Here is an 18,486-nt window from a genome sequence, read left to right on the forward strand (position 1 = left end):
TAATTTTTGCCCGGTTGGTTGGAGAAGGGTAGTCTTTTTGCAACGTCCTGTTGGATCTTTTTTTTTTGAGAGGAAGGTAGACTTTTATTAATTCATAATGTTTTGAGGTACATGCAGAATTTCTGGACGCCCAAGGAGCCATAAATATCTCCCTGGTGCTAATTTTCAAACACTTTTAGCAAGAGCATGGGCCTCACAATTTAATTCTCTACCTTCATGTTTAAAAACTACTTCCTGAAACAAGGTCCTGTTGGTTGTTGGCATAATTGGCTGCAAAGCAGATTTGGTTTCAAGCGAACTGGACCTTCGTGGACCGTCGTGGGCTTTACTCTATGGACTGAGATGGGCTATGACCCAATACATTAATTCCCATGGTTTTAGGCCTTTAAAAATTGCCTGGCGCCAGCTGTTCTCATTTTCTTTTTAATTTTCTCCTAAAAAAACCGTTCTCAAATTTTCCCCAAATTTCGAACACAAACTTAAGCTGGATAATAAAATATAAAAAATAGGCCCTATCCCCTGGGCACGATGCGCCGGTTTGTGAGAAACCAAGAAACATGTTTGCGATTTGTGAATCCTACCAAAGTAGTGGATACTTCATATATTCTAAATTATATAAGAAGTTTTTGTCAACATACTCCATTCCAAAGCAGAGTACATAGCAATAGCTTACGTATCTGGAAAAACCAAAACGAACGGAGGGAATACTATTCATGAGCAGCAGCAATAAAAGCAGGCTAATTAAGTCACAAATAGAGGATTACATAATGACAATAGTCTGCATAAGCACCATCCATAACTTCATGATGGTTTACACATAGATAGATAATCTGCATAAGCAGAACAATCTTCCAAAAGGTGCCATCACAGTGAGGATGAATCCACCATTGTCTAGAACGTACTGGTACTAGTTACCAGGCCACTTCTCAGATGAGAAAAGCAGCATCTGATAACACTAGGTTACCACAAATGATTCAAACATCTAGTAGTTAAACTTAACACATTCTGCCAGGTTCTACATGTCTACTCTGCTCGACAGAACAAAGCCATAATGTTAATTCTACATGATAATTAACTTGCAGCCATCAGCCCTGCCACGGTGCTAATATGCTGCCGAGATCCATGGATCAGTCAAACTTTCAGCCTCTTTCCGCTGTCTCCAACCTGGCTTGCTTCCACCTCTCTCTGTCAGGAAGAAAAAAAAAAGGCTTCAATCGAAATATAGTATTTCAAGGGTGCACTCATAATGAAAAATGTCCAGTTAGAACTAATCTCTCCTTTTCAAGATGAAAGCTAAAACAATGAGCTAAGAAAGAAAACAAAGAAGCAGTGCACAGCAGCTACAACAGCAAAATATAGGAATGCTAGGTTTCAAATGTAGAGAACTTGCCAGTGTCCAAGTCGGCAGTATTTTCCAGATGATGACATATTGCTATTTAACTGACTCAGAACAGATTCATTTGTTACACAGGCAAAAACTGATACTTTAGATATAATAGCTATCATTTACAACATTTTTTAGTTCTGCTTTACTCCCTCTGTCCATCTATGATCAGCGTATCTGCTTGGGGCAGCAAAACCAAGTAGAAGGAAAATTCTCACCGTTATCCACTAATCACAAGTCACGACTACTAGCCAGTCCCCAAGCATCAGCGCTTGGGAGAATAGTGGCATAGCGCCTCATTGATGAGGAGTAAAACAAGCACCTAGGCATATCACGTTTATCAATTCTAAAAACCTTTTTGGGCCTTGTATGTGTTCATCAAACTTGGACAGAGGGGAGTAGTTTAAATTTTAAACTAAAGCCTACAGGCCAAACCAGTCGATAAACTTAGTTACACACTAACTCTGGAACAAAGATATATGTATAGGACAGATTGTTAAAGTGAGACGCAACTAGCTTATTAGTACCAACTATACAAAAATTGTCCTAAAGCAAGACACAATGTTTTCCTGGTGTGAGATTGAGCTCTAACTAAAATTCGGTTTGATATTGTCTAATCCACAACCAAGACTGGCTTGCACCAATCTGCCCCTACATCAGTTCCAATGTGGAGAGAACTGGCCAGGCCAGCTAATAGGCAAACGTTCCTTGTGAATTTGAATTGAACTAGATTATGACAGACAAGGCAGACAGCTGCCGGCCATGCATTAAAAAAATGCAATTAGGGGGAGAAAATGGCCAAAAGATGTTTCATTCAGAAGGGATAGTAAACTATCAGGCCAATGGTTTCCCAACATGCAAATTACACACTACTTAATTAATGATGAAACTCAATTATGTTAATAATATATATACAGCAGTAAATTTATGAGCAGTATATATGTACGTTCATTCATTGATTCATTCATATACAGAAGTACAGAACTCAAAAACAGCTAGCAATATATAAGTAGTGTCGTGTCTAGTGTATACTAAGTTGCATATGTTGGGAAGCATCATGCAACCGCATTCAGCAGACATTACCTGCCGGTCCTTTGCACCGCCGTGCAGGGAAGAAGCGCAGAAATCAATAGACAGGAGGCGGGGCATCATCTGCATCAGTCTTTCCGGCGGATTACCAGAGCTGGTGGAGACGATCTTGTTGCGGCGCATGTCGATTCCAATAACATACTGGCTTTTGAACTGCAGCTCGGTTCCCGGATCAACCTGACGACCCCGATAGATGGTGCGTTCCTCGATATCGTTGACGATGGCGTAGACAACACCATCTTCACGTGCGCTCAGCACGGGGCAGACAGGAGTGTACTGCCGCAGGTTGAGCACACGGTACTCCTCAGTCGCCCAGAGGTCCTCGAGGGGGAACACGCCGTCTTGCTGCCACCCGCTGAGGTCAGGCGACAGGGTCCAGGTGGTGAGCCTGAACTGGTGAGCGTTCCAGCCTGCCAGTACGCCCACCATGGCGACGAACTTGATGCGGCCGTCAACACAGGCAGCGGAGCGGTCCTCCTCCGCACGCGGGCGGTACGGGTAGTCGGTCGCACTGACCGCGGGGCACCCGTCGGGCAAGGGGATGAAGCGGAGCTCAGGATCCTCCGGCCCCCAAGGGTTGGTGCAGACGACGATGCCTCGGAGCAGATCCACCCAGCACAGGCAGCCGCCGGGCCCGGAGAAGGAGGTGTCGCTGTAGAATACGTGCTTGTCGGGCGCCCAGCACACCTCACGGGGGAGATGAACCTCCTTCCTGGCCCACTGGGGTGTGGGTTGTTCGTCGGAACGCCACAGGAAGAGGACACCATCATCGGGGTCGGGGAATTTGCGCTGCGCCGAGGTGGCGAGCTCGGCGAGGAGGTAGGCGGCGGAGGAGGAAGGGCCAGGTTGGTGGCAGCGCAGGACAACGGCTCCCGACCCGATCCCGTTGATGTGGCAGCCCGCGTCGGGGGCCGGGGGCACCGTGGAGAGGCGATCGGCGGAGGCGACGGCGTCGTAGACGAGGTAGCATCCGCACAAGGACGAGCCCGGGCCGAAGTAGCGGCCACCGTAGATGACGAGCAGGCCCTTGTCGGCGCACGCGACGAGGGGGGTGGAGGACAGCGAGCCACGATGGGACTCGGAGACCCGCAGCCTGAAGGTGGCGATTTCCGGCGGTTGGAGGAGGACGGCATCGGCGGGCTTCATGGAAGCCAGCATGGCGACGGTGGCCTCATATACGGCTGGGAAGAAGGGTGGCTTATTGGTTCCCCCCATCATGCTCGTAACCGCCGCAGCTGACGACGATGATTCGTCGTCGTCGGCCTCGTCGACGAAGCTGAAGCCGACGCAGCGGTTGAGCAAGACACAGCAGGCAGGAGACGACATGGCGGCGCCGGACTAGAGGAGATTGGCCTCGCCTGGGGAGAGAGGAAGGGATCGGAGGGGGGAATTGCTACCCTTTGGGAGGAGGAGTTGGGTTACCCTAGCCACAGCCCAAAAAGTGAAAAAAAAAACATAAACAGCAAAACATGGCCAATATTTAGAAATGCATGAGTATGCAGCCCGCGGGCTAGAGGCACAGCTTAAAGCACGACAATTTGGCCCGGACCGAGCACGACACGTCTCGGACCTCAACCGTTCCCATGTCTGCCCGAAGCATGTAGCGGGTCGTACGTGCTTTTGAAACGAGAAGCATCTCCGAACGCCAACGATGCTTTCGTTTAAGCATCTCCGAAGAAGATTCATATAGTTGACAAGGATTCGGCAAGATTTGAAAGCATCGTACATAACAACTTATGCGAAACCTTCTCAATTTTTTTATCACAACCTCCACATGTGATATCATAACATCTTGACAAGTTTTATGATTTTCAGACTTCATTTGCTTTTTATAGAATTTAAAAACAATTCTCCTGCAAGTTTGTGGTCATGTTTTGCAAATAAGATGTTTGAAATTTCGGGTCTGACTCTAGATACGGTCTCACATTCGACTCAATAACATAAATATCTATCATTTTTTCATTCATTAAATTTCATTATTCGATGCACTTGTTGTTCAAATTTGTCTTTTTCAAAAAAATAATAATAATTAAATAAAATAAATTAAAGAAATATAACAAACACATCAATAAATATGCTAAATTTGAACATGCACTTTCCAAGTACTGTATAGTCTACTTAGAATAGGGTGTTTTTTATTTTGCTGCTTTGGAATCGGCTCAAGCCGGTTTTGAAATCTACCTTGCTTTTGTACCTCCAAATCGTATATCTCTTCCAACCCTTTATCTTGTTGTTCTGCACTTCTATCGATGAGAATTGCACTGTGAACGTCCTAGATGGGTCTCCTTCTTGTGATTTTAATAGTATATATATATATATATATATATATATATATATATATATATATATATAATCATTGCACTGCATTTTTTATTTTCTCTTTGTTATCATTTCTAAACTTTAGTAATTCTGATCAGTAACCTGAATTTTATGGGCATCAATGTCTTTCAATCATGTTTTACAGTGACAATCAGAGCTGCGAAGTAATGTTATTGTCTCCACATAAGAAAATTGAGAATGACTGTGCTTTACTAAGGACGAATTTGGGCTGATTCGGCAATATAAGGTGTGGGTGCATATGGAAGGGCTGGAGCAGAGCTTGGGCCTCTTGGTCTTGGGCTACTTTTCCAGACCGCCAAGCTAGCCAAAGCAATCTTTTGCACACGTAATTTTGTTCATTCATGGTCTGAATAAGTATCACAAATTAAAGTAAGTTAGCACATACTAATGGGCTCTTAAGAACCATTGATGGAGTATAGATAAAGGTGTTTCTTCTAAAAAAAGAACACTAGATAAAGGTAACTTGTTCAGTATTTTTTTTATTTTTAGAAAAGGAGGTTTCTCTTGCTTTATATTTCAAAAGCAATACAAAAGTTAAGCTCTAAATTTTGGCGCGTCCACCTTACAAGTTTGGCCTCAAGGCAATAACAATGAAAGCATATGACAAGCTATTTTCTGCGTCGTTTTCTCTTTCATGTTGAGCCGAGATTATAGCATTGGAATCCAAAAGCTGAGCACCCAATTGTACCAACTCTGATAAAGAACTCTGAGCACCCAATATTGTTCAGTAATTTGAAAGGACTGTTGTAGAAATGGAACTCTTTCATTTGTGTATTTGTGTAGTACTACTACTCCAGAAGTTGTTTATTTGTTTGGATCGGAGGGACGACAGGGATAGCTAAAGGCGACGCCTTGTGTTACTTTGGTAGTTTGGTGTGGTTGGAAACGAATGGGAACAACGCATATATTGCCCCCAGCATGCACATATATGGAGCAAAAAACTAACCGTAGCTAAGTTTGCCCCCTAACTAATAGAAGGGAGGTAAGTGATCCTAATTGTCTGTTGTGTTCAGAATTACATATCTGTTGTTTTTTAGTGTTGTGTGGCCAGATTTATTTGGAGTATAATTTAAGAGCTGTTAGGCTCTACTTTGGGCCGGGGTACGACTTTGAATTTGTTGCCTGTTTTGGGTGGCTAATAAAAACACAGAGTGACTAATACAGTTTTTTCGGCAGCTTTGTGGTCTCTTTGGAAATTACGAAATGAGATTTGTTTTCGAGGGGTAAAATGGCTAGACGTGCAGTGAAAGGAGTGTTGCTGTGGATCATGGGGATGTTAATAAGAAGATCGATGGGTATGTTGCCACAAGAGATGGAGGGAGAATAGAGGAGCAGGAGCTGACCGTTCAACGTACCAGAAGTAAAAGCATCATCGCCTCTGCAAATAACATGGCACAACCTAGGCCCTGTTCGTTTGACGAGGAATATGAGCCCAGAGGAAAAATTCCGGACCAGTATCTTTACTTAATTTATAGAAGCTTTCCCTGGGCCTTGTTTACTTCCACCCTAAAATCCAATTTTTTTCAAGATTCCCCGTCATATCGAATCTTTAGACGCATGCATGAAGTATTAAATATAGACGAAAATATAAAAACTAATTGCACAGTTTGGTCGAAATTTACGAGACGAATTTTTTGAGCCTAGTTAGTCTATTGTTGGATAATAATTACCACAAGCAAACGGAAGTGCTACAGTGTCGCGAAATATTTCTCTTGAGGAACTAAACACGGCCCTAATGCCCCAACTGAACGACCCCCCTAGGGAATTCATCATCATATCCGGAGCTATTGGCTGCTCAGCATAAACTCCAGCGTTGTGACTTCGGTTCGGCATGATCAATTCAAGTGATGAACTTATTAGACGGTAACGTTTTGAATTTGTCCGAGACACATGTTGCCTTGAGGCCCTTTTCTGTAATAGGCGGGCACGCCTAAACGTGGAGTTGAAAACTTACTTCACTTTTTAAAATACAAAAGTTAGAGAAAAACCTCCTTTTCTAGAAAAAAATGTTGGAATTTGTCGAACTTTGTATATGCCATGAACAAAGACGCGGTTACCTCTAAAATGCTGTTAGTTGGCCGGTTCAAGTCTTGAAGTGTACTACAACAGCAACGGCGTAGAAAAATAGTGCTCAAATAAAATAGATCGTGCATACAGGTACCTAGCTTAGGTTAGCTGCACTGTTTGTCAAACTGCCTATTGTTGACAAGTTTTTGCTTTAATTTGGTCGAAAGTCCGGCAAGCGTCCAAAGGTGAACATGTCAAAATCATGCTTATACAGCTGCTTGGCATGCACGCACGAGGAATAAAAGTAACGACGACGACCTACTCTCGCGCTCTTTCAATCATATATATCAATGCTGCAGCATGCATGTACCAAGTCGTTCATCAGCGCCCCTGCTTTTCCCAAACACACACATGCATTGAAACTAACATAACTTTGAGTAAGTTTATGAAAAATACGATATCAACATTGAAACTCTAATCAATATATACTCTCTCTATTATTACAAATTAAGTTGTTTTAGTTTTTGCTTTAACTATGTATTGAAACATAGTGTATACATAAATATATAGCAAAATCTATGAATCTAGAAAAGCTAAAATATTTTATAACTATGAATGGAGGGTATTATGAAAATATAGTTCATGACATATCTAATGGTATTTATTTAGTATGATAAATATTAATATACTTTTACATAAATTTAATCAAATTTATGGTAGTTTGATGGAACATTATTATTCTAGAATTATGTATTTTTAGATGGAGAGATCTCATGTCTATATATTTTGACTAACTGTTCTTTTAACTGCATGGCCTGGAACATCGACATCAAGATGTCCAATAATGACTTTGTTAATATAAGATCTACCGGTTTGATCTTTTGAAGACGTTATAGATAGTAAGATGTAGCTTAGGTCATGGTGAGGTGTTTTGTAGGAGCCGGATGTATTTGGGCTCTTGGCAGATTACATAGCAGCCCCTCGAAGGCATCGTCTTCGGCACCTGCAGATCTTGATGGGCTCGCTCGAAGGGGAAGAGATGAAGCTCGATGACGCTCGCCAATTCTTGGCCTGTCCTCCCTCGAAGGCGTAGGATGGAGCTCAGCCAGGCCTGCTTGATGGGAGGGGATCACTACTGGAAACGCGTTCTTTGCCGATGGCCTGCTTGATGGAGCTCGATAGTGCTCAAAGAGAAGATGGAGCTCGGCTACGCAAGCAAGACGACAAATGATGTCATTGGAAAAGGGATGAGCTTGCAACTCATTTTTGAGGGGACTAATCTATCACCATGGGGGTATATTTCCTCGCAGATCGAATGACTGTCCCTTGTCTCCCAACCAAACACAGTGAGATATATCACGCCTTTCCGCGCGCCTCGCGACCAAAAACAACCTAAAGTGATTTTAGATTTCTACTAGCAGCTAGTTGTGGTAGCAAGCTCGCTCACTGTCATGTCATGTCATGTCATGAATTAATGTAAACTTCAAACATATATGTAACATCACTAGCTAGGTACACACTATGTATGTTGATGGAGAAATTAAAGGCCGGACGGGGTTCGATCCATCACAGTTCTAATTAGGTTTGGGTACCGGCGGATCTTTCGAATCTGTAATAATAATATAATAATTAATTGGCTCCAAACTCCTACATAGCACCTGCAGGTTCTTATCTGCATTATTTCTGCGAACGTAATATAATTTGATTTGATTGGACATTGGTGGAGCTAGCTTACCTTACTCAACTTTGTTTATCATCTTTTAGGTGTGGGCTATGCAATCGATGTCAGCTCAGTAATGTACAATCAATCAGCATTGTCAATGTGAATATATCTATTTTCCTCATGCACACCAGCTGATCTCCACTTTGAAATTACACCATAGTGTGTGTGTATATATATATATATATATATATATATATATATATATATATATATATATATATATAGCTGTTATACTGAGCAAAATTCAGTATCATTTAGTATTCGTGTTTCAGTATTGTTCAGTATTTCGTGGTCCTGAGTGTTGGACAAGATGATACTGAATACTCTCCAGTACTACTCAGTATTTTTCTACTCAGTTTTGACTTGCGGTGTAGAATAGTATTCTACACCTAGGGTGTAGAATAGCGCTACCGTATATATATATATATATATGGAAATTCCTTTGTACATCAATATATAATAGAAAAAGTTAGGTTTTTTTGAATTTGACTTTCTTAAAAAAGAAAAATAAATATATAGTCAAGAAAGAAGATCTAGAATATATCAAAATTCAATATTTATATAAAATGTAATCCTTCCTTTTTTTGAATCTCTTTTTTTTATTCTTATTGAATCGTTGGTAAAGTATTCTAAGGATTTCGCGGGCGAATATTTACTCTTTCTTGTCTTATTTGTTAATTTAGCGCATGCATTTCTGAACAAAACGCATACATTTCTGAATATTTCCAAACGTGCATGAACAGTATTTGTTCCAAATTATATATAAGTCACTTTGACTTTGTTGGTATATCCAATTTGCTATGTACCTAGATATATATCATATATGTATATATTATCTGTAGATGCATAGCAATTGGATATGTTAAAAAAGAGACTTATAAACAAAGAGAATTTTTATTTATATTGTCCCTAGCACTGATGATCGACTAAACCAGTCACGTGCAGACCGATTACAGTGATACGTGTTGTACGTGATGATGGCTACTCATGAACTAATAGATCAACACGAAATCTGTGCAGTTCAGCGAACATTTCCTCCGTTTATTAATCACGCAACGAGGAAAATGAAAAAACACAAATAGACGATATATATCATTCAGGTAAAACCAGAACACATCTCACTTTATTTCATTTGTATATATGGTGTCTCATCCATCAAACATCAAGATTAAAGTCCCAAGGCCTCCCTCCCCAACACACACACACAAAAAAAAAGAAAAAAAAGAGAAAATTTAGACTTCTCTTCCTTTCAACAAATGTAGTACAATGTGCACACATATATAATTATTGTAACACCTAAAATTTGAATTTCAATTAATAGGATTTAATTTGAATTATTTAAGAATTTTAGTGAGCATTTAATGTAGCAAATAAACAATTTTTGTGGAAAATAAAATTTATCATAGGTTTAGTAACCTTGATGGTGCATTCATGCTGGAGCATATTTTATGTGTTGCTTGATTGTTCTTGGGTAGAAATAATATGTGCACAAAATTCTGTTTAGAAAATATTTTGAAAAAAAGGAGAAGAAACAAACAGAAAAGAAAAAAAAAGAACATAACCCCGGCCAGCCCTCCCCTCGGCCTGGTGGCCTGCTGGCCGAGGCCCACTTCCTCCCTGGCCTGCTTGTTTCCCCCCCCCCTGCGCCTCCTCCTCCCTGCGGCCCAGCAAGCCGCGGCCCAAGCCGGACAGCAGGCGCGCCCCCTCTCCCCCTTTCTCCTCATTGACACCCGGGACCCACCTGTCAGCGACCGGCTCCTTCTTCCTTCTTGAGTCCGAACGGGACACGACGCCGCCGGCCGATTTCAATCCCGGGATTTGCGACTTTCCTTGCCTTTTAGCGCGAACTGACCCCTATTTAACCCCTCGCGACGCCCCGTGCCTTGTTTTCCCCAAACGAGCGTTTTTCCAAGCCCTGCCGCCGTCTTCCTCGGTTTCGGATCCCGCCGAGGTTGAGAACAAGCTGCCGCACGCCGCGAGCTTCTTTCCTTGCTCCTCGACCCCAACAAAGCACTACAGCGACTCCGCGGTGAGCTCCTCGTCCCTTTGGTGTATTTCTTTTGCCTTTTGGTGCACGTAAACGAGAAGGCCGAGAACGCCGGCGAGGCCATCCATGGCGCTGCCGTGGGGAGCTCTGCTCCGGCCGGCCGCTGGCCAACCCTTCACCAACGCGCCCAAGCCGTCCAGATCAAGATCGGCGGCCGATAAAAGAAGATACCCCTTCGCTGCGATTTTTCGTTAAGAGTCCCTGGAAAACATGATAATCGTCCCGCGATACTTGGCGCCTGAGACAGATTCCGTTTTCCAATTGTGAACACGTATTCCTGGCCGGTTGTTGGAAAAATGCGCTTTCTGTTATTTACAAGATTGCCATTGAACTTATAATGCTTATAAAATATTCATTTTAACTCCGTTTTTGTCTATTCAAATTCCGTTAGATTCGTAATTACGAGCTCTACATGTTAGAACTATTTATTCTCTGTTTTGAAACTTTCTAATTTCCTGGTATTATTTAATTAATTATTTCTCTATAGGAAATCTTAGAAAATTCATATCTTTCACGTTTTAATTCCGATTTTCGTGAACTTTACGTTTATGTGATCGTAGCGCTGCGTAGAGTATTTTCATAAACTTTTATCTTTGATTTCTCACTGCTGGTGTAATGTTCTAATTATATTTTGTTTGATTTGTGTATGATTGTCTCCATTGGATTGCGTGTTGTTGATTGATGTTTGGGAATAGACGGTGAGCCGTACGTTGGTGATCAAGACCAAGCCTTGGAGGACCAGCAGGCTCAGGAGAGCTTTGATCAAGGCAAGTATAACTTGGGATCATCCTTGTTACCTATTCGCTTATAACTATACATATATATCATATGCATGCTATCACCTTGTCGACCTTAGCAAAATCATAGATGATTGTTACCTGTATTCCTTGCTACCTACTTGATATGCATTTGGTGTAGATGTGCTAGTGCTTGATATAATCCATGATCTTGTAAGATGATTAATAGCTAAGCAATGAACATAAAAGAATGACAAATAACTGTATGAGATCTTGTCTGTAAGTGATCACCGGGACAACAGTGCAACCATGAGGGCTATAATGGCTCTGGCTTTAGCTCAGTATGAAGAACTTTTCTAGCGTGTTAGAGGTTACCCGAAAGGGCGGAGGGGCTGAACCGTTTTGGGTATAGTGCGAGCCCCTGTCCCTATGTGTATAGGCTGCGTGTCATTGTGACATTCGGAAGGGGGGTATCTATATCTGCGCGCAAAGGAAACCTTGCGGCCCTAACATGTTAGATGAACTTTTGAAAGGCTTCATAGTGATCCCTGCCGACCTCCCTAGGAAGGGGGTTAAGAGATTAGCTACCTCGGGCGAAAGGGTAAATCATGACTCATGGGTAAAGATGTACAACCTCTGCAGAGTGTAAAACTGGTATACTAGCCGTGCTCACGGTTATGAGCGGCCTTGGGGGTTCTTGCTGCGTCGACGATGAGCTTACTAAGTTGTTATGTTCATTTGATTATCGTTTATGCTAAGAATTAATTATGCTTACACTTGATCATGGGATTAATGGATTATCTATGCTACCTTGACATTTGCTATTTAATTATGAATATGCTATCCACTATTAAAAGCTAAATGCAGTCAAACCAGTGTCAGCTATTTGAGCCTCATGAACCCCTGGTTATACTTGTTGAGTACGATATGTGCTCACTCTTGCAATTTCCCAACACCCCAGGTTATGCTAATGAAGATGACTGGAATGAGGATTACCGTTATGAGTACTAGGTTTGGAGTCAACCAGTCAACAGTCTCCCTGTGTGGAGCTTCCGTCGAGAGCGTTGTTTACTCTATGCTATCATTTTTGTATGAGACTATGTGATATATTATATTCCGCTATGTAATAAACACTGCAATGGTACATTTGAGATTTGTCTACTTATGTGTGCGACTGTTTCTGGGGCACATATGAGTCTTTTATGCATCCTATTTTGTTCTTAAAATATGGGTGTGACAAATTGGTATCAAAGCTTTGTTGACTGTCGGACGCAAGCCTAGTTAGAAATTGGCCGTCGTAAGGATTTGAAATTGCTATAAAATCCTTGTTCTATAAATCTTGATATTTTCTTCTACACTATATCCTATTCATCTTCACCTTGTCGCTTATTTTAAAGACTTGTTCTCATCCCCTCTCCTTGCTTTGAATATGCTTTTAGAACCTTCTCTTACCACCTTCTGGCAACGTTGAAATAGGAGTTATAGGATCTTTACCCTTAATAGGAAGAGAACGTTAGTACCGCAAGTTGAGTCAATGCTTGAAGTGTGAAACCTTTGATGCTTGGTTTGGTTTGTTATTATGCTTATGCTTGATTTGGATCTTTGTAATGAGTGTAATGATCTTGTGGATTTTCTCTACAATTTCATTTAGTCTATAGGCCTAAGGCATAAGGATTAATGGACTAAATAGTCGGGTTTGGTTAAAATCCTGTTTCTGTCCTTTGCTGTTTTCTGGAGCAGTCTGTAAAGATTCTGGTATAAATCAAATTCTGTTCGTGCAATGTTCATCAAATTTTTCTGGGAACAAGTAGACTTTCATATCTTTCCAATGCCGCAAGAATGACCATATTATCTATTATGAGCTGTGAGTTATGACTGTTTAAAATTGAGTTTTCTGCGCAGTCTGGAATTCTGGAACAGTTTCGGTTGTACCCAGTTTTTGATTAACCTAACTTTAGAATCTCATAATATGATCTAAATGAAAGTTGTAGAAGATTTCTTTATCGTTCCAACGGTGTACTTCATGTATCCTTTTGAATTCTGAAACTCGAGATATGACTGATTTTCTAATCTGCTGATGTTGGATGTTACCCAGAAAATTTCAGATTCCGTTAACTCTTGTAACTGTCGTGCTGGACATTACTAAGACATGATTGTATACCTCGAAATGCAGATGGCAGCAAGAGGAAGAGGCAGAGGCAGAGGCCGTGGCAATGGTGACAATGCCCCAATTACTGTGGAGGAACTTATGCAAACTCAGAATGAGATGATGCACGTCTTCATGCAGCACTTACAGCAGCAGCCTCCACGACCACCACCACCTGTTCATGTGAGAGATAAGCGTGGAGAGTTTATGAAGGGAAGACCTCCGGTATTTACACATTCAGCTGATCCTATGGAGGCAGATGATTGGTTACGCGCTATGGAGAGGCAATTGAACATGGCACAGTGTAATGACTTAGAGAAGGTATTGTATGCTTTTGGACAACTTCAGGGGCAGCTCAGACCTGGTGGGAGTCGTATCAAGCTGCTCATCCCAACAATGCTCCTCCTGTCACTTGGTTAGAATTTTGCAGAGACTTCCGAGCACAACACATCAATGAGGATTACCGTTTTGAGTACTAGGGTTGGAGTCAACCAGTCAACAATGTCCCTGTGTGGAGCTTCCGTCGAGAGCGTTGTTTACTTTATGTTATCATCTTTGTATGAGACTATGTGATATATTATGTTCCGCTATATAATAAACACTGCAATGGTATATTTGAGATTTGTCTGCTTATGTGTGCGACTATTCCTGGGGCACATATAAATCTTTTATGCAATCTATTTTGTTCTTAAAATATGGGTGTGACAATTATATAAAGCAAATATGATAGCATGTTATTGCCAAAAAAGCAGCTTATTATTAACATTTTTAAGACTATGCATGGAAGCTTTGTTAGGCTATTAGTTTGAGCAAAGAGTTTCGTAGCGTTGCTATCCATTACTGAAAAGCTTGCAACTTACGGTGAAACTTAACTGCTTCTAGATACAAATTAAACTTGTCATGTTTTAACATTTCACTGCCCTTTGTACATGATTTGATCGTCCGTCATATCAATTTTTATATATATCTTGATGTACCTCTAAAACCTACTGAATTAAAATAATAAGGACATGCTTATTTAATATGCTTATATGCATGTCCATTTGCTTGAGTTTAACGAAGCTTGATTTGACCCATCATGCCATCACAGTTATTAAAAGTAGATATAGACACCATTTGAAGCCTTCCTCCATCCTTTGAATTTCCCTTGTATTAGAAGCAAGACATGGACACTACAGCAAGTCTCTAGAACATGCCCAAATGAAAAGTAAACAGATACCAGTGTCCTACACACACTACACTCTTCCAAGTGAGATCAGATAGTTGGTTGTTGGCCTGTGTGTGAATAGGTAGCCGTACCTAATTACTTTATTATATGCTTTGACCAAACAATTACATGAAGTATAGCAGATAATTCTGGTGCAGCCGCTGGCATGCATTATAGAAACTTCACAGGGTTGGACGACTGCTCTGAGCTTTTGGAGGTACGGATGCATATGCTTGTCGATTCACAACAACTCAACTTTGAAGCAACACGTTTCTTATAGAATGGAGAGTGTTGACTCCTGAGTCCTGACCATGTATGTATGGTGTGCCAAACAAATGGAGGTACACATATAATAATTAACGAACCATGCATGATGATTGCCGAACATGGACGTATATCATATTTTATCCTACATAGTAGTTAAGTGGTAAACAGTTAAGACATATACTGTAATCATTTTTGTAAAGTTGAAAGGGGACTTTATATTTGAATACAGGTCAGTACCCTACAAAATTGACCATGGCCCATGCATGGATATGTGAATATGTGATCGATGCATCATGTGGATGACCATTCCATTCCAGCTGCTGATTTTGCAGGGTAAACTAAACCTTGTCAGATGTCAACGAAGGGTCTACTCTCTCCGTCCCTATTTAATTATCACTGTTGGTGTGCGTGCCATAAGTTTGACTCGATTTGTAGAAAAATATATGTAATATTTATATATTTAAATAAATTTATTAAAAAATAGATTTAAAGATCTTTCTAATGATACTAATTATGTATCATAAATATTAATATTTTTAATTTATATATAATTAAAGTTGTTTCTCGGGAAACGTAAACAAAAGTTATTTAGAGACGGAAGGAGTATATATTTGGTAGGGGTTTTGCCTCAATTTCACAAAGTTTTTTCAGCTTCTACCAAATAGCTAGGTCCAGATTAAACAATTTCTCCCTTAAAGTTTTTTTTAGCTCCTCTCACATCACAAACCGAAGTGAAGTTGAAAATACTAATTTCTTCTAGCTTTCTATCTACTTTCTTTCCAAAAAGCTACTTTACCAAACGTTTTTTTTAAAACAAACTTTAGCTTTACTATTGAAGCCGCTTTATGGAACTAAAACAAAAAAATAGCTGATTCATTAATAAAATTGAGCTGTATCAAACACAGGCCCTTAAAATGCTGATGAAGCATGAGAACCTCAGTGTTTATCAAAACTAAATTACCAGCTAGCTAGCTGCTTTGCGTTCCTTTCAGTTGGCCGGGTACCCTTGTGATATACGCTCAAGTTATTATCAACTTTAGTTTGTTAGGTGAGAGAGCTTGTGTTCAATTGAGCATCCGCAACAGTTTACATGCACTGTTTTTCTGAAAAGGTAGACGAAAGCAAGCAGAAGTGTTAGTTTTTTGCTTAAGGCCTTGTCGTTGTTGGAGTTGTTCCAAATTCACTTTAGGATAATAGCCGGGCTTCTGCCGAAGCGCAGCGGAGTCTGAAGCCGGCCCATCAGGCCGCGCCCTCGTGCACACACAGGGGGGGTGCGGAGGGCGGAGCCCTCCCGCGGTACGGTATATACCCTTGCTAGAGTTTCGAGGAGACTTGATTCTCTTGTAAGCCGCCGCAGGCGTGTAACCCAAACTCTTGAGATAGTGAGATCGTTGCTGGCTGATGCCTGTGGTTTTTCCCTTTCGCATTGGAGGGGTTTTCCACGTAAATCGTGTGTCTCTGCGTTGATTGATTTCATACTCCATACGTCGTTCCTAACAGTCGTTTATGCAAAACTTTTTTGGATTTCAACATTGCACTTTCATTTATATTTGGCAATTATTTTCCAATTATAGGTTAATTAGGCTTAAAAGATTCGTCTCATAAATTACAGACAAACTATATAAGATAAACTATAAAATTAGTTATTTTTTATCTATATTTAATGCTCCATGCATGCATATGCCACAAAATTTGATGTGACGAAAAATCTTAAAAATTTTTTGGATTTTGAGGTGAACTAAAAAAGGCCCAACGAACTTACGGTTCCTAAATAATAAGGCCAGGATCGGACCGGCTGACTAGCTTTAGGCCTTATTTAGTTTCCACGAAAAACCAAAAACTTTTTAAAATTCCCCGTCACCACATGCATGGAGCATTAAATATAGATGAAAATAAAAACTATTTGCACAGTTTGCCTATAAATCGTGAGACGAATCTTTTAAGCCTACTTACTCCATGATTGGACAATTAATGTTTGTCAAATAAAAACAAAAATGCTACAGTAGCGAAATCCAAAAAATTTTCACTATAAACAAGGTCTTACTTAACCGACCGTGTCGGCCTTGGGCCTTTGTTTAGTTGTAATTTTTTTTAAATAGACACTGTAGCATTTTGTTTGTATTTGATAAATATTATCAATTAAGAATTAATTAGACTTAAAAAATTCGTCTTACAAATTACAAGATAAACTGTGTAATTAGTTATTTCTTTTATTTATATTTAATGCTCAATGCATGCATGTGCCGCAAGATTCGATGTGACGAGAAATCTAAAAATATTTTGCAAATTTTTTGAACTAAACAATGCCCAATGTGTGTTCTCTCATTCACACGGACCTGAACTGCTGCATGCTGCGTGTACTGGGACTACAGACTACACACTTGTGATGCTTTTTCACATTCAGGTCACTCAAGCGTCAACACGAAACTAGCTATAGCTATCCTAGCTTGCACCTGTTGCGCTTCAAGGTATATCTACAACTTCAGGTATACTGACGCACTACTCTCTTCTTCGTCTCATAAAGATCGACTATTATACTTTTCTATAAGTCTCGACAAATATTTGTCTAGATTTATGAGCAAAAACAACATTCTTTTTAGGATCATGATCGAACTTCTACTGTAGGTGTACTCGTATATGGTACTGTATATATGCAGCTACAGTGCAGCCATTTTGACGAATTCGAACAGGCCCGGATCGGTGCTGAGTATACCAGAAAGTACGAAACCCCAATAGAGCTAGCTCTAGGTTAGGTGTATCTCTGTTTCTGGTGACAAAAACGCGTGATCGATGGCTTGCTTTTCAACTCAAAGTCTAATACAACGGAGGAGTAGGTGAGGATATAATACATACATATATATATATAAATCCATCATGACGTGATCTAATCATGCAGATATATTCATACGATACTGTGAACTAGTCGTCTCTATAATCTATATACAAGCCAAGTCCAGGCGTTTCTGCTATAAATTGTTGATATATTATGGGTTACACCATATAATATATACAATAATTAATAAACTCTATGATTTATATGAAATAATATTTATTGGTTTATTACCAATATGGGACATGGACCAAATGCTACACATGCTGGCGATTGGGCTAGCGGTGAACATGATAAGGCAAGAAGCAATGTAACGTATTCTATCTTGCCATTAGAGCTCTAGTGCACGTGAGTTATGAAAATGCTTTCCGTTTCCATTAACTAATGGGCAAGTGGCAAAATCAATACGAGAGTTACCAATTCCAACGTTAATTGCCTACTGCTTCATGCGTCTGTTCGCTTCATGCATGTGTCCGTTCGCTTGCTCATCCGAGCGGAGCTATATATACCCAGCTCTACGTCTGGTCTAGATGCACGAAAAATACAGAACCAAAGTTCTTGCTGTTCTATAGTCTCCCCGTTCCAGACCTTGCGAGCACAAGTTTTGGAAGAGTAGGAGCCTCCGGAACGCACGTCGGCGACGAGTTCACCTGCTCGGGTGAAGACCGGCGATCACGTTTTTGGGGAGTGTCGCGGCGCGGCACGACTA

At 40.7% G+C, this 18,486-nt stretch overlaps 1 protein-coding gene across 1 annotated transcript; it reads right to left on the bottom strand.

Annotated features, from left to right (window-relative positions):
- Positions 805-3,871, bottom strand: LOC8071396. The gene is made up of 2 exons (XM_002442625.2): positions 2,468-3,871; positions 805-1,185 (listed from the first exon to the last, which is right to left on the bottom strand). The coding sequence occupies exons 1-2, from the start codon at positions 3,797-3,799 to the stop codon at positions 1,132-1,134; spliced, it is 1,386 nt and encodes a 461-aa protein (XP_002442670.1). The 5' UTR covers positions 3,800-3,871; the 3' UTR covers positions 805-1,131.

The sequence above is a fragment of the Sorghum bicolor genome, chromosome 8 (assembly GCF_000003195.3).
Source record: "Sorghum bicolor cultivar BTx623 chromosome 8, Sorghum_bicolor_NCBIv3, whole genome shotgun sequence".
Taxonomy (NCBI): Eukaryota; Viridiplantae; Streptophyta; class Magnoliopsida; order Poales; family Poaceae; genus Sorghum; species Sorghum bicolor.

Excerpts from the sequence above, each read along its gene's own strand:
- LOC8071396 (XM_002442625.2), bottom strand. The coding sequence starts at position 3,799 with ATGTCGTCTCCTGCCTGCTGTGTCTTGCTCAACCGCTGCGTCGGCTTC. Across the intron at positions 1,186-2,467 it reads GCGGTGCAAAGGACCGGCAG|AGAGAGGTGGAAGCAAGCCA; the intron begins GTAATGTCTGCT and ends TCTTCCTGACAG.